Raw genomic sequence first — 14,889 nt, 5'->3', positions numbered from 1 at the left:
GGCATATTGGTACAATAGGATACTATTCAGCAACAAATGAATAAATGCTTGGTATATGCTATAACATGATGGATCTCAAAGTAGCTATGTTATAGGGCACCTGGATGGTTGTCAGTTAAGCATCTGCCCTCAGCTCAGGTCATGATCCCAGGGAGCTGGCATCGAGCCCCACATTGGGCTCCCTGCTCAGTGGGGAGTCTGCTTCTCCCTCTCCTCCCTGCTCATGCTCTTTCTCACTATCTCTCTCTCTCAAATGAATAAATAAAATCTTAAAAAAGTAGCTATGCTAAGTGAAAGAACCCAAATAGAAAAATACATGTTGTATGATTCCATTTATATTAAATTTTAGAAAATGTAGACTAGTTTACTATGTCAGAAAGCAGATCTTTGGTTACATGAAAGTAAAGTAGGTAGGAGAGTAATTATAAATGAACGTGTGGAAATTTTTGAGCATAATGGACACATGTATTATCTTAATTGGGGGTAAAAAGGGTAATTAACTCATTAATATACATGTGTCAAAATTTATCAAATTATATCCTTTATATACATGCACTTTATCATATATCAATTATACCTCAATAAAGATGTTAAAAATGAACCTTAGGGATTCACCTGTGAGAAGAGACAGTGGTAAACAAATTGAGATACAGGAAACCTGAAATTTTTAAAGGCACATATTAAACAGTATCTATAGACATACTTTACTCACCCCCGTAATGATGGGAAGGGTCTCAATACCCTGGAGAGAAACTTGTAGTTCTAGACCCGAGTCTACTATGAGCAGTAAAGCCTCTTCTCATATTTTCTTGGAGGGTAGAGAATTTCATCCAAAAAGGTTGCAGTAGACATAAAATAGAGGAAACTAGAGTACCAGGAAGGGAGAAAGGATACACTCAAGTTGTCTTGTCAGAGGCTATGGTACAATTAAGAATTTGTTCAGATGTTGTTCCAGGTTTCTGGTTCAGAACTTCAAAATCCCCTATACTTTGCTGAGTGATGGAGTGTCTTTGCTATGCTAGTGAGATTAATTATGGTGGGCCAATAAATAACTTGAAAATGATATGAGGGTTGGTTATCAGAGAGATCAATCACATGATTAGATTATTGGAACTTTCAGCTTCCAGACCTCCAGAGTGGGGAGGGTGGCTGGAGATTGAGCTCAATCAATTGACCAACCATTTAAGCACACATGACTACATGAAACCCCAATAAAAACTCTTGACACTGAAGCTCAGTAGAGCATCCTGGTTCATGAATACATCTATGTAGTAAGAGGGTTATGTGCCCTGACTCCATGGAGACAGGGCATGGAAAATCTATGTTGGAAATGAACATAGGGGGAAAAAAAGAGACAAAAATCAAGAAACAGATGATTCATTGGTTGATTGGATTGACTGTTTCAATTTTTCAATTTAAATTCAATTACCCAACATATAATACATCATTAGTTTCAGATGTAGAATTCAATACTTCATCAAGTTGCATATAACACCCAGTGCTCATCACATCACATGCCTCCTTAATGCCCATCACCCAATTATCCCAGCCCCCCCCCCCACCTCCCATCCAGCAACCCTCAGTTTGTTTCCTATAGTTAAGGGTCTCTCATGGTTTGTCTCCCTTTCTGACTACTTCCAAGTTTTTATTTACATTCCAGTTAGTTAACATATAGTGTAATATTACTTTCAGGAGTAGAATTTAGTGATTCATCACTTACAACACCCAGTGCTCATCACAAAAAGTGCCCTCCTTAATACCCATCACCCATTTAGCCCATCCTCCTGCCCAATTCCCCTCCATCAACCTTCAGTTTGTTCTCTATAGTTAAAAGTCTAGTTTATGGTTTGCCTCTCTCTCTCTACTTTTCCCTCCCCTATGTTCATCTGTTTCATTTCTTAATTTCCACATATGAGTGAAATCATGTGGTATTTCTCTTTCTCTAACCAAACTAATTTCACTTAGCATAATACACTCTAGCTCTAATATATATATATAAGATAATATAATAATAATATATATTATTATATACTATATATAATAATATTAAATATATTATATATTATTATATAAATATATATAACATATAAATTTATATATATAAAATATATGAATATCATAATGGGATATTAAATGCAATAAATGTAATATATATATATAATGTAATATAAATTTTTAAAAATATTATTGAGTATCTCAACACGTTTTTCTTTTTTTAAAAATTATTTATTTAGTTTAGGGAGAGAAAGAGAGCATGAGCAGGGGAAGGGGCAGAGGGACAAAGAGAAGCAGACTCCCCCCTGAGCATGGAGCCTGATGCAGGGCTCAGTCCCAGAAGCCTGGCATCGTGACCTGAGCTGAAGGCAGACGCTTAACCAACTGAGCCACCTAGGTGCCTCCCCTTTTTTTCTTTTTAAAGATTTTATTTATTTGAGAGAGAGACAGAGATAGCGAGAGAGGGCACAAGTGGGGAGGTGCAGGAGAAGCAGGCTCCCTGCTGAGCAGAGAGCCCTACTCAGGGCTTGATCCCAAGACCCTGAGATCATGACCTGAGCTGAAGGCAGATGCTTCACCAACTGAGCCACCCAGGTGCCCCACCACATCTTTTCTATAGCAATTTTCTACTAGTTTATTTTCAATTTATGAGGAGCCTCAAAAAATAGAAGGGAAGGAATATCAAGGGGTCAAGGGAAACTGTTGATTGCTAGTAGAGTGTGGCCAGCTTCCTGCCTCAGTTTCCCTCCCAAACCCCCAACCCCTCCCTCCATCTAGTGCATTTGAGTGTCTGTGGGTGTGAGGAGGGTCTGGGGCTGAGCTGTGGCCCCTAAGCTGCTTCATATATATATATATATATATATATATATATATATATATATTTGAACATTTGGTCCCTCTCCATCATTTTGCTATTGTTGATAATACTGCTATAAACATTCAGGTACATGTGTCCCCTTGAATCAGTATTTTTGTATCCTTTGGGTAAATACCTAGTAGTGCAGTTGCTAGATCATAGGGTATTTCTATTTTGCACTTTTTCAGTAACCTCCAAACTGTTCTCCAGAGTGGCTGCAACAGTTTATGATGATTCCCATCATTAGTGTAGGAAGGTTTCCCTTTCCCCATATTCTCACCAACCCCAGTTATTTCTTGTGTTGTTGAGTTTACCATTCTGATTGGAATGAAGTGATATCTCATTGTAGTTTTGATTTGTATTTCCCTGATGATGAGTGATGTCAAGCATATTTTCATGTGTCTGTTAGCCATCTCTATGCCTTCTTTGTAAAAATGTCAAGTCAGGTCTTCTGCCTATTACATACCTGGATTAATTGTTTTTTGGCTGTTGAGTTGGTAAGTTCATTATATATTTTAGATACTAACCCTTTATCAGATATGTTGTTTTCAAATATCTTCTCTCATTCTGTAGGTTGCTTTTTAGTTTTGTTGACTGTCTCCTTCACTGTGCAGTCTCAGTTGTTCATTTTTGCTTTTGTTTCCTTTGCCTTTGAAGATGTGTCTAGTAAGAAATCCTATGGCTGATGTCAAAGAGGTTACTGCCTGTGTTCTCCTCTAGGATTTTGATAGATTCCTGTATCACACTTGGGTCTTTCTTCCATTTTGAATTTATTTTTGTGTATGGTGTAAGAAAGTGATCCGGTTTCATCCTTCTGCATGTGGCTGTCCAGTTTTCCCAACACCATTTATTGACAAGACTGTCTTTTTTCTATTCGACATTCTTTCCTGCTTTGTCAAATATTAGTTGACCATAGAGTGTGAGTCCATTTCTGAATTTTCTGTTCTGTTCCATTGATCTATTGTCTGTTTTTATGCCAGTACCATACTCTCTTGATGACTATAGCTTTGCAATATAGCTTGAATTCCAGTATTGTGATACCTCCAGCCTTGCTTTTCTTTTTCAAATTTCCTTTGGCTATTCAGGGCCTTTTGTGGTTTCATACAAATTTTAGGATTGTTTGTTCTAGCTCTGTGAAAAATGCTGGTGGTATTTTGATAGGGATTGCATTAAATGTGTGGATTGCTTTGGGTAGTACAGAGATTTTAACAATATTTGTTTTTCCAATCCATCACAGGTGACACAAAGAAATGGAAAAACGTTCCATGCATACGACTCTTAACTATAGAGAACAAACTGATGGTTACCTGAGGGAAGGTGGGTAAGGGATGGCTTAAACAAGTGATGGGGATTAAGGAGTACACTTGTGATGAACACTGGATGTTATAAGGAAGTGTTGAATCACTAAATTCTACACCTGAAACTAATATTACACTGTATGTTAACTAACTGGAATTTAAATAAAAACTTAAAAAAGTCTAATGAAAAATGGGCTTATTTATTTATTTAACTGATACATTAATTCAAAGGGGGAAGATAAGGTTATAATTATACAAATTACATATTTTTATGTAATTATGTAATTATAAATATTAATTCCTGACAATTACTGTGAGTAGGTGGAAGCAGTCATTCTAATACTAAGAATTCTGAGGCAGTGAGGGTGATTGGGTCCCATCTTCATGAAATGAAGAACTTTCCTTATTCCATAGTGCCTGAATATAAGATCTTAATTTGAGAATTAAGTGAATAAGTGAGGTTTTGAGGCTATTTCCCATGGGGCTCTTGAAGATGGCCAATATGACCTAATGATATTAAGACTATGAACTCTTTTCCTCTTGAGACCAGCCTATTGTGGGTTGATATGACTCTACAGTACCAGACACCAAGGAGTTAGGAGAAATGCTAGACTTGGATTTTATCCAGCAGCCTTTGCCAGCTTTATTGTCTCTGAATGTGGTTCCTGTAAATCCCTGGGTACTCTATGTAATATTTAAATCATCTTTCATTCATCCCTCCAAAGAGATGACTTTCTGGAAGGAAAGAGTTTTGCTAGCATCTTTTCTTCCATTGATTTTTTTCAAGTATCTATATTATTTCTCTACTTCTCAAACTATTAAAATACTTGGATTCTCAATTTTCTTTTGTTTATAAGATTTTATTTATTTGAGAGAGAGGGAGCACATGAGTGGAGGAGGGAGACAGAAGGAGAGGGAGAAGTAGACTCCCCACCAAGCAGGGAGCCTGATGTGGGCTCGATCCCAGGACTCTGGGATCATGACCTGAGCTGAAGACAGACGCTTAACTGACTAAGCCACCCAGTCACCCCAGATTCTCAATTTTCTTAATATATTATTGACCCCTGTGCTAGGCTGAAAAATAGACCTCCAGAAGATATCCGTTCCCTAATCTCCAAAACCTGTGAATGTTACCTAATGTGTCAAAAAAAAAAATGACTCTGGATATTATTAAGTTAACGATCTTAATATGACATCATCCTGGATTTAGATTGGGCCCTCAATCTAATGATTGATATATTTATAGGAGAAAGAAAAAGGAGAACAGAGACACAGAGACACACTAGGAAGGTGTGTGAATACCCATGTGAAGATGGAGGTAGAGACTGAGTTATTCTGACAGGAGCTAAGGAATGCCAGGAGCCACCAAAAGATGGGAGAGGCAAAGAAGGTTTCTCCCCTAAAGCTCTAAGTAGAAGTGTGGGCATGCCTTGATTTCAGATTTTAGCTGTCATGGAAGAATAAACTTCTATTGTTTTAAAGCACCAAGTTTGTGGTAATTTATTTCAGTAGCCCTAAGAAACTGAAATGGGGAGAAGATTCTAATTTCAGAAAATGTACTGGTTTCAATGTGGAAAATAATCTATAGAGAATAAACAAGTGAGAAGATGCAGTAGGAGTCTACCATGGCAATCCGGGTGAGAAAGAACAGTGGAAAAGTTACAGTGTCATACTGAAAGATGTGTAGCAGTGGCATTTAGGAGTTGAGGATTTTGTGATTAAGTGGATACAAGAGATAAAGGAGAACCAATCAATTGTATTCTTATTTTTTCCTGGGGAAACTGGGTAGACAGTCATGTTACATGAGATAAAGAACACACAGGCAACTGAAAGATTGCCTTTGGACATTGCTGAAATAAAGTCAAGCACTGAATTTAAAGTTCAAAGTCATAATGTTAAAATGTCCTGTAAGCAGTTGGATATCCAGTTCTAAACCATAGCAGAGACGTATAAGGCTAAAGGAATAAATAGAATAAAAATAATAAAAGGAATAAATCTGGGGCTCATCAGTGTATAGTGCCAGCTTCAAGCTCTGGGAGATACTGTTGCTCAGGTAGGACATAGAGTGAGAAGAGAAGGGGACATAAAGCAGGACCAACAGGACCACAAGAAACCTCAACTTTTAGGCAACAGTTGGTGAAAGAGACATTTTCAAAATATCTGACAAGATGCTGACAGAGAATTACTGGCTTTCCCTGGAGTCCCTTATGTACATGGAAGACCAAGGACTGCCTGGAAGAATAGTGTGTGTGTTTGTGTGTGTGCACGTGCGCATGTGTGCACATGCATGCATGCCTGTGTGTGTGTGCGCATGTGTGTGTACGTGTATGCATGAATGTGTGTATATACGTGTGTTCCCACGTGTGTGCATTCCTGTGTGTGTGCATGTGTGTTAATGTGTGTGCATGAATGTGTGTGTCTGTGTGCATGCACGTGTGTACATGCCTGTGTACGTGTGTGTATGTGTGCACACATGTACACGAATGTGTGTGCATGAATGTGTCTGTGTGCATGCATGTGTTTGCATGCCTGTGTATGTGTGTGTACATGTATGCATGAATGTGTGTGTGTGTGTGTGTGTGTTGCCAGTAGCTGAGGAAGCCAGTAGTGGACTTAGTAGATAAATTGATCATTAAAAGTATAATTAGAAGTACTACAAACACCACTACACACATAAATTTGACAACTTAGATGAAATGAAACAACTTCTTAAAAACCACAGAGTAACAAAACTCATCCAACCTGAAAAAGATAATCTGATAGACTTACAATAAATGAAACAAATTGAATTTGTAGTTAGAAACCATCTGAAAAAGAAATCACTAGGTACTGATAGTTTCACACACAAAATAAATTCTACCTAACATTTAAAAAAGAAATAAAATCAATTCTACACATGTTCTTCCATAAAATAGAAGAGGAGGGAACAGTCTCCAAATAATTTTATAAGGCCCTAATATCCTGATATCAAAACCAGATAAAGACACTACAAAAAAAAGACTACTACAGACCAATATCCCTGATGAACACAAACATAAGAATCCTCAATAAAATATCAGCAGATTAAATTCAGCAATATGTGAAAAGAATTATACACAACAAACTTGAACCCAGGTTATGCTTGAATAGGATTTATCTTCAATATGATTGATAAGGATGAAGCAATCTATTTTAATATGTCCCAGAAATAGAGCCAGTGAGGAAAGTCATATGATAGTTTGGAAAGAGGCTTAAATGACCTAGACCTGTTGGTCGGCTCTGTCTTTCTTCACTCCTCTCTGCTTGTCATTTTCACGGTTCTCAACTAGAGACTGTACTGTCCATAAAAGGGCTTTTGGCAGTGTATGGGGAGGTTGGGCTTTTTTTTTTTTTCTTTTTTCTTTTCTTACACTTTTTGTTTTTGTTTTGTTTTGTTTTTTTCTGTATCTAGAGGGCTTTTATACATTTGTGAAGGGAACAGAGAGGTTAACCTCTGTGGTGTGCGTTATACCATCACACAATGAAAAATTATCTTATCCTCATGAAAGATGGTTCCCTTTGAAGAACCCTGCTCTAGGTGTTCTCTAAGGGTGATGTTATTACCATCTTTATCTCCAAAATTTCTCTTTTTAGCCCAGGCCTCTTTTCTGAGACCTATATCCAGACATATATCCAGATATCTGCGGACATGTCTACTCTCTTTCTTAGATACTTGTTTACAAGTAGTTTCAGGAGGTGTTACCTCCATAGTCTAGCCACAGGGCACTGCTCAATCCTAGACAACCCCCAAGACAGAATCCTGGCCATCCCTGATATTCACAATCTCTCTTACCTTTTCTTATTATTTGTGCCTTCCCTTTCATCCCCATTGACATAAGTTTCCTGTGTTCTATTCTCTTTGACAACACTATGGCTCCTTGGCAGTACCCATTATACATGTGCCATAACATTATGCATAATAATAATTTAATTATCAATTTGTTTGTCCATTTACAATCCTTTCCCCCCTCAGTATAGATTGCAGAGAACGCATCTCTACTCATTATATCTCCAGGCACAATGCTTGAAATGTCGTGTTTAATAATAGTTGCAGAATGAAGATGAAATGCAAGCCATCATCCTAGGTCAAGAGGAGTCCCACAGAAGGTCCCCTAATCAGTGTCTCTCCTTGTCCACCTGCCCCCAACTCCAGTCTTAATCCTGATTCTGGGTGACCTTTCTAAAAGACACTCTGGACCTGGATAGTTTCTGAGAGTTAGCAGACTGCATTGTGGGTCTGGGAAGGACTAGAAGGTTTCCTTCTCAGTGAGTATCCTTGGCCTCAGTTGGATAGGCATGTGCAGTGTCACCCTAGGGAGACTGGAGAGGAGGAGGGGCCAGGGTTGTTCCCCTTTCCTTCCCCTCCCATCTATGGAAAGCAGCACTGCCTGCCCTTGCTTACTATTTTCTAACACAAAGGGGTCATCCTGCCAAATAGTGGCAGTGCAATTGATTTCCCCCTCAGACTGAGCTACTTTTCTAAAATGCAAATCTTTCAGGCACATGATAGTCATTGCTCAATATTTGCCGAACACATTAATGTGAGTTCTCTGTTTCAATTCCTTGGCCTGCAAGGCATTTGGGGCCCATATGGGGGCTCCAAGGTGGAGGTTGCTGCCTATGTTGACAGGAAAGAGCCAGAAGGATTCACATTTCATTTGGGGCCTCTGGGCCTCTTCACTGTGAGCATGCGTGCTGTCCACTGGAAGCTCTGGAGTGACCCCCCTTCCCCTGTTCACTATGGAAACCAGTGCCAAGACAGGCTTCTCCTCCTATTCCAGAGTCTGCCAAGAACAGCCTATTCCACAGCTGTGTAATGTGGAACACATTACAGAGTCTGAAGTATCCCATCAGCAAAAGTATCTGTACCAGAATATTTTAAGTTATAATTTCTCCATATACTTCCTACACCCATGGAACTTCTATACTTACAGAATCTTGATTTAACAAATACCCATTCATTAGTTTATTTGGGGAGATATTTTGTAAACTTCAGGCTTTTACTACTACGCTGCTAGTCTGTAAGGACTCACTGCCCATATCAAATAGGTCTGATCCTAGAGATACCCAGCAAGCGTAATTTATCCTCAGCATTTTCAGGGCATCACTGGAGCTACAGCTCCAAATCTTGACCCTTAAATTAAAGAATTTGTGGATGTCTTATGAGTATTCACTTCCTCTCCTTCCCCATGGTGTCATCTTCCCTTCTTAATATTCTGAAGGTCTGCATGCCTGCTTTATGGGTAGGCATCTTATTAGGTAGCTATCATGCTACTGACCCTTTCCATGACCATGTACAGGTATACCTTTTCTACTTGAAGGCTACCCCAAGACTTACTTTTTTCTTACCCTCCCCAAATGAATTTTCTTCTTCATAGGAAATAGAGTGTCTTCAGCAGAGCTTTCCCTGGAAAGACAATGTTATCACTTTAGCAGGGATACTTTAGGCTTCCTAAGTGAGCCGTACTAGGAGTCTCCCTTGTATGTGGTTTCAGACTTGGGCATCAGTTCTGCTGCTTCAAACCTTCTGAGCCTACTCCCTCATAAAAGTCATACACAGGCACTGGTACAGTATTAAACCTCCTGTCAGAAGTGAGGTGGTGAAGTGAACTGTGGTAGAGGTGAGGGACCATTGTTGACCATGGGAAACTTCACCAGAATGAGGTCCATTCCAGCTCAGGCAGCAACTGAAACCGAAGAAGCTCTCTGGTCAGAGCTCCTGCGTCCCACTGCAGCAGGAATTTTTATAATATTATAATTGTTGTGCTTTTATAATTATTTTTAAAACTGCTTTCATACGTTTTATATATAAGTGTTTTTATATCTTTATAATTGTTGTGCCCAAGCTTGTAATTTAAGTTCATGAATCTATTAAATCTAGGAGGATGAAATATGAGGATGTAATTTTCATAACCTCACAATGGCAAAAATTATGGCTCATAACCAAAGCTGAGGCAAGATTTAAATAACAGGCTCAAACATTTTCAGTATTAAAAATATCTTAAATGAATTAAATAGTTAACGCAAATAGAAAAAAATCTAAATGCAAGAAAAAAAGAAAACTAATAGAAATACAATACAAGAAATAAGGATTTTTTTTTTAAATTTGAGAGAGAGAATCAGATAGAGGAAGATAGCACAAGCAGGGGGAGCAGCAGAGGGAGAGGGAGAAGCAGGCTCCCCACTGAGCAGTAGTCCAATGTGGGGCTTGATTCCAGGACGCTGGGATCATGACCTGAGCCGAAGGCAGACAATTAACCAACTGAGCTACTCAGGCACTGCAAAATAAGGATTATTTTAAGAGGAGTAAGGGCAGTAAATTGATTTGATAGCCATTTTTAAGTAATAAAAACAACAAATATAACTGGCACAACTCTGTAAGATGTAATCCAAAAAAACAGAAATCCATAAATTACAGAAAAAGAAGAAAATGATATACAGGAAAAAGTGCCACTAAGACATACCTGAAAGATCTGCAGGAATTACCCTAGTGAAGTGGAAGGTTAAGGAGTCCTATCAGAGGTATCGTCCTGCCAAAGGTGATGCAAGCATGAAAATCCAGAGGTAGAGAAAGAGCATGGAAAACCCTTTGAAGCCAATCTCATTGAGAAAAAATAAAGTGAGAAATGAGAAAGGTGATACAACAAATAAAAAGAGGACTCTGGAAATGTCAAGACAATATTTTAAATATGCTTTTGGTTTCAAGTGATAATAACAGTCTTAAGATAGCGTATTTAAGAAACTGTTGGCTTGAGGAACCCAGGAAGGGCTGAAGGACCACATTGGTGCAGACCAGGGATCCTGATCAGCCTTAGGAAACCTGGATCCAGAGGCTCTTACACTCACCCCTCTCTTCATAGAAGCTTCTCTGGGAGTGTCAACTTTGTTTTTGCTCAGTGTGGATCTGTTTTCTAAAATTAAAACAAAACAAAACAAAACAAAAACACAAAACAATAACAACAACAAAAACTACACACACACAACCATAGTTATGTTGCATCTTATTGTTGGTCATGAGAGACATTGCCAATTATCATCTATGGGACCCATATTAAAAAAAGAAGTCTTGGAAGGGATTTGGGTGTGGCTGCCACATGGGACCCGCCTGTTGCTGAGAGAGTGTGAGGTGGGGTCCTGTGAGAAGGGGAAGTTTTTACAGGAACACAGAGCACAGTCATCAGGGAGGGAGGGTGCCGGGCAGATAGGGAAAAATTTGTGCTAATAAATATGACAATCTTTGTATGATATGTTCTTAATGGAAAAATTAAAAAGAAACCAAAATGACCCAAAGGAAGTAGAAAACCAAAATCAATGCCCATGAAGACACTGGCAATATCATTCGTATATTATTCCAACAAAGTTCTATTTGCACATGTATTGACTAAATTCAGCATTTCTCATTTTATGACCTCTCTGATGTGGCAGGGATTCCAATCTCAGTCATCCTCTTCACAGTTTACATTTTTTTGTTGGGCAATTCTGATTGTTCTCTAGGTTTAAATTCTCACACTCATCGTCACAAAACTCAAATTTACACACCAGTCTAGACTTTTCTCTGGGACTTTTATATCCACCCTGATTCTGGATACACCCAATTAAACATTTCCTAAGAAACTCAAGGAACTTATCTCAGAATGTTAAACTATCATCTTTCCTCTTAAACTTGCTCCTTCTCCAGTGCTCATCCACCTCCCTCCCCTCCTCCCCACCACCATCAGCTCAGCCCAAACGGAACACCTTCAGGTCACTGCTGCCCTTATTCTGGCGCCTCTCCACTACCTCTATGGGGCCTCAAAGGACACCCGCCCCGTCGGGCTCCCAGCCCTGCCCCGCCCCTCCCGTAGCGGCCAAGCCCTCGGCCTGTGGACGCGCAAGCGCAGTGGCCGGTCCCGCCGCCGCCCCGCCCCGCCCGGCTGCTGCGGAAGGCGCCGCGCGCAGCAACGCGCACTTCCTCTCCAGGAGTCCGCGGAGGGAGTGCAGGCTCGAAGAGCTCCTGGACGCAGAGGCCCTGCCCTTGTCAGACGGAGCCGACATGTCCGAACAAAGTAAGGATGTGTGCGACCCCACCTCTGCAGCCGAGGCCTCCAACTCCGAGGTGCACAGCAGTCTTGGGGTTCCCGGGGGGCTCTCCCCGCCCGCGTCTCAGGCCGCGACCCTCGCAGGGCCAGAGAGCCCTCCTTTAGGCCCGACCGACGCCCCTCTGGCCTCGCCTCCGCCCCAGGCCCCAAGCGAAGAGGGAGACCCGAAGGCTCTGCAGCAGGCCGCGGAGGAAGGCCGCGCCCACCAGGCCCTGAGCGCGGCCCAGCCCGGCCCAGCGCCGCCAGCCCCGGCCCAGCTGGTGCAGAAGGCGCACGAGCTCATGTGGTACGTGTTGGTCAAGGACCAGAAGAGAATGATCATCTGGTTCCCAGACATGGTGAAGGATGTCATCGGCAGTTACAAGAAATGGTGCAGAAGCATTCTCAGGCGCACCAGCCTCATCCTCGCACGAGTGTTCGGGCTACACCTGAGGCTGACTAGCCTGCACACGATGGAGTTTTCGCTCGTTAAAGCGCTTGAGCCAGAGGAGCTGGACAGGGTGGCGCTGAGCAACCGCATGCCCATGACAGGCCTCCTGCTGATGATCCTGAGCCTCATCTATGTGAAGGGTCGCGGCGCCAGAGAGAGTGCCGTCTGGAACGTGCTGCGCATCCTGGGGCTGCGGCCCTGGAAGAAACACTCCACCTTTGGAGATGTGAGAAAGCTCATCACCGAGGAGTTCGTCCAACAGAATTACCTGAAGTACCAGCGCGTACCCCACGTTGAGCCACCTGAGTACGAGTTTTTCTGGGGTTCCCGTGCCAGCCGTGAAATCACCAAGATGCAAATCATGGAGTTCCTGGCCAGGGTCTTTAAGAAAGACCCCCAGGCCTGGCCCTCCCGATACAGAGAAGCTCTGGAGGAGGCCAGAGCTCTGCGGGAGGCTGATCCCACTGCCCACTGCCCCCGCAGCAGTGTCTCCGAGGACTAGCAAGGTCTGGAGGCAGATATTAATGGTTTCTGACCCTCACCAGGGTGGTGGAGGGGTGGGGGTGGGACATTAGAGTATTCAGGATTTACAGTGCAGTATTTCACGTGTAACTTTAAGTTTTCAGTACAGTGCTTTTATACCTTTTAATGCAATGTTGTATTCATTTCAGTACTATTAGATAGTGTGTAGGATTTATGCATGTTTGTTTATAAGTAAGCTCGGTTGGTGCTTTCGCTTTTGTGCTACCTTTCTTGAATTTTTGTACCAGAGACGTGCTAAACTTATGAAATACATTGAGAAATTTTCCATCTTATTCTTTTATATGGAACGGATGATGTGTATTAGGGTAGACTACTTCTGGAGAGTTTGGAGGAACTCACCAGTAAAGCTGGCCTAACCAAGAGAAAAGTCAAGGCCCCTCTCTTTATGACCTCGCTGGGCACAGGAAACATCCGTGTGGAGTGCAGTGATGTGAACTGAAATGGTCTCAATGTGGGCACTTGGCACACTTTACTAAACACAAATACAACCCCACCATGAGTAAACTTTAAAGTGAACATTAAAGATTCTTGTGATACAATCATTTTTGGAAAAGTGTACTTTATCTTTTTAACAAAGTAGTATGGATTGGGAATAAGACATTTTACCAAGTGTACAAATATGATAATTTCATCTAATAGGATGGGAAAATCACTGCTCATCATTACTCATTAATGTGTGAAGTTTATGGTTTTTTAAATGTAACTTTCATGTTCAAAACTGACAAATACAGAAAAGTATAAAAACAACAAAGCAAAAATGTTCATAATTACACCACACAGAAACAAATGTTAATATTTAGAGTAAGTTCCTTTCTTGCATTTTCTACATTTTATTAAAATTAGTTGTCTCTTGTGGGTACTTAAAAGTGTATTTTCTCTTTGTCTTTAATACTTAAAACAGCCTTTGAGACAGGCACTTACTATATCTGCACCATGGAGGAAATACAGGAACAAAGTATGTAACTAACTTTCCCCAGATCACAAAGCTTAGTGAAAGGTGTTGCTAGGATTTGAACCCAGACAGAGTAAGTCCAGAGCCTACACATTTCCCGACCTGCCTACAGCTGCCCCACACCTGCCTTTTATTTATTTTTTTAACATTCCATGTTATAAAACATAGTCTTAGTTCCCTATCCCCAAGACACAAAGTCACACATATGAGGCTAGGGATTTTATTTTTCTAATGAATCCTCACATTAATCTTCTAGAGAAAGCAATCTTATTCTGATTGTACACATTAAGAAACTTTGTTTCAGCAAGATTAATGGACTTAACCAGATCATATTACTGCTTAGAAATGAAGCCAAGATTTGAAACATGGTCTTCCCTAAAAGACTGAGGTGAAGGTGCCTTCTCTTGACCACTGATGCCAGAGGAACACACATGGGATACCTTGGAGAGGGAGGTGGATTTGGGGTGGGAAGTTTGCCTGTTGGGACATCTGTGATCCAGCAGTTCTTGAATTGGAATGGGCCACTAGGCAATCCCTCCAAGGGTGGAATGGGGTGAGGATGGGGTTGAGGGGCAATGATGAAATAAATCTGATTATGCAGTTTTCAATCGTACAAGGGAGTGGGGCAAGAAATGGGCCTTTAATAAGACCAGAAGTCCTTTAAACTTCAGAAGATTGGAAAAGATCATTTTGTCAAAGTCAGAATCCTTTCGGGTAAG

The 14,889-nt window shown here is 40.8% G+C and overlaps 1 protein-coding gene across 1 annotated transcript; it reads left to right on the top strand.

Moving 5' to 3' along the window:
• Window positions 1-12,085: 12,085 nt before the first annotated feature.
• Window positions 12,086-13,760, top strand: NDN (necdin, MAGE family member). Its single transcript, XM_045899560.3, has one exon. The coding sequence runs from the start codon at window positions 12,200-12,202 to the stop codon at window positions 13,175-13,177; it is 978 nt and encodes a 325-aa protein (XP_045755516.1). The 5' UTR covers window positions 12,086-12,199; the 3' UTR covers window positions 13,178-13,760.
• Window positions 13,761-14,889: the final 1,129 nt, after the last annotated feature.

Source organism: Mirounga angustirostris, unplaced genomic scaffold, assembly GCF_029215605.1.
Source record: "Mirounga angustirostris isolate CCGP_5_RB_7025 unplaced genomic scaffold, mMirAng1.0.hap1 SCAF_9, whole genome shotgun sequence".
NCBI lineage: Eukaryota > Metazoa > Chordata > Mammalia > Carnivora > Phocidae > Mirounga > Mirounga angustirostris.
Note: the sequence above shows the minus strand (reverse complement) of the source record. Positions and strands in the feature narration are given on the sequence as shown.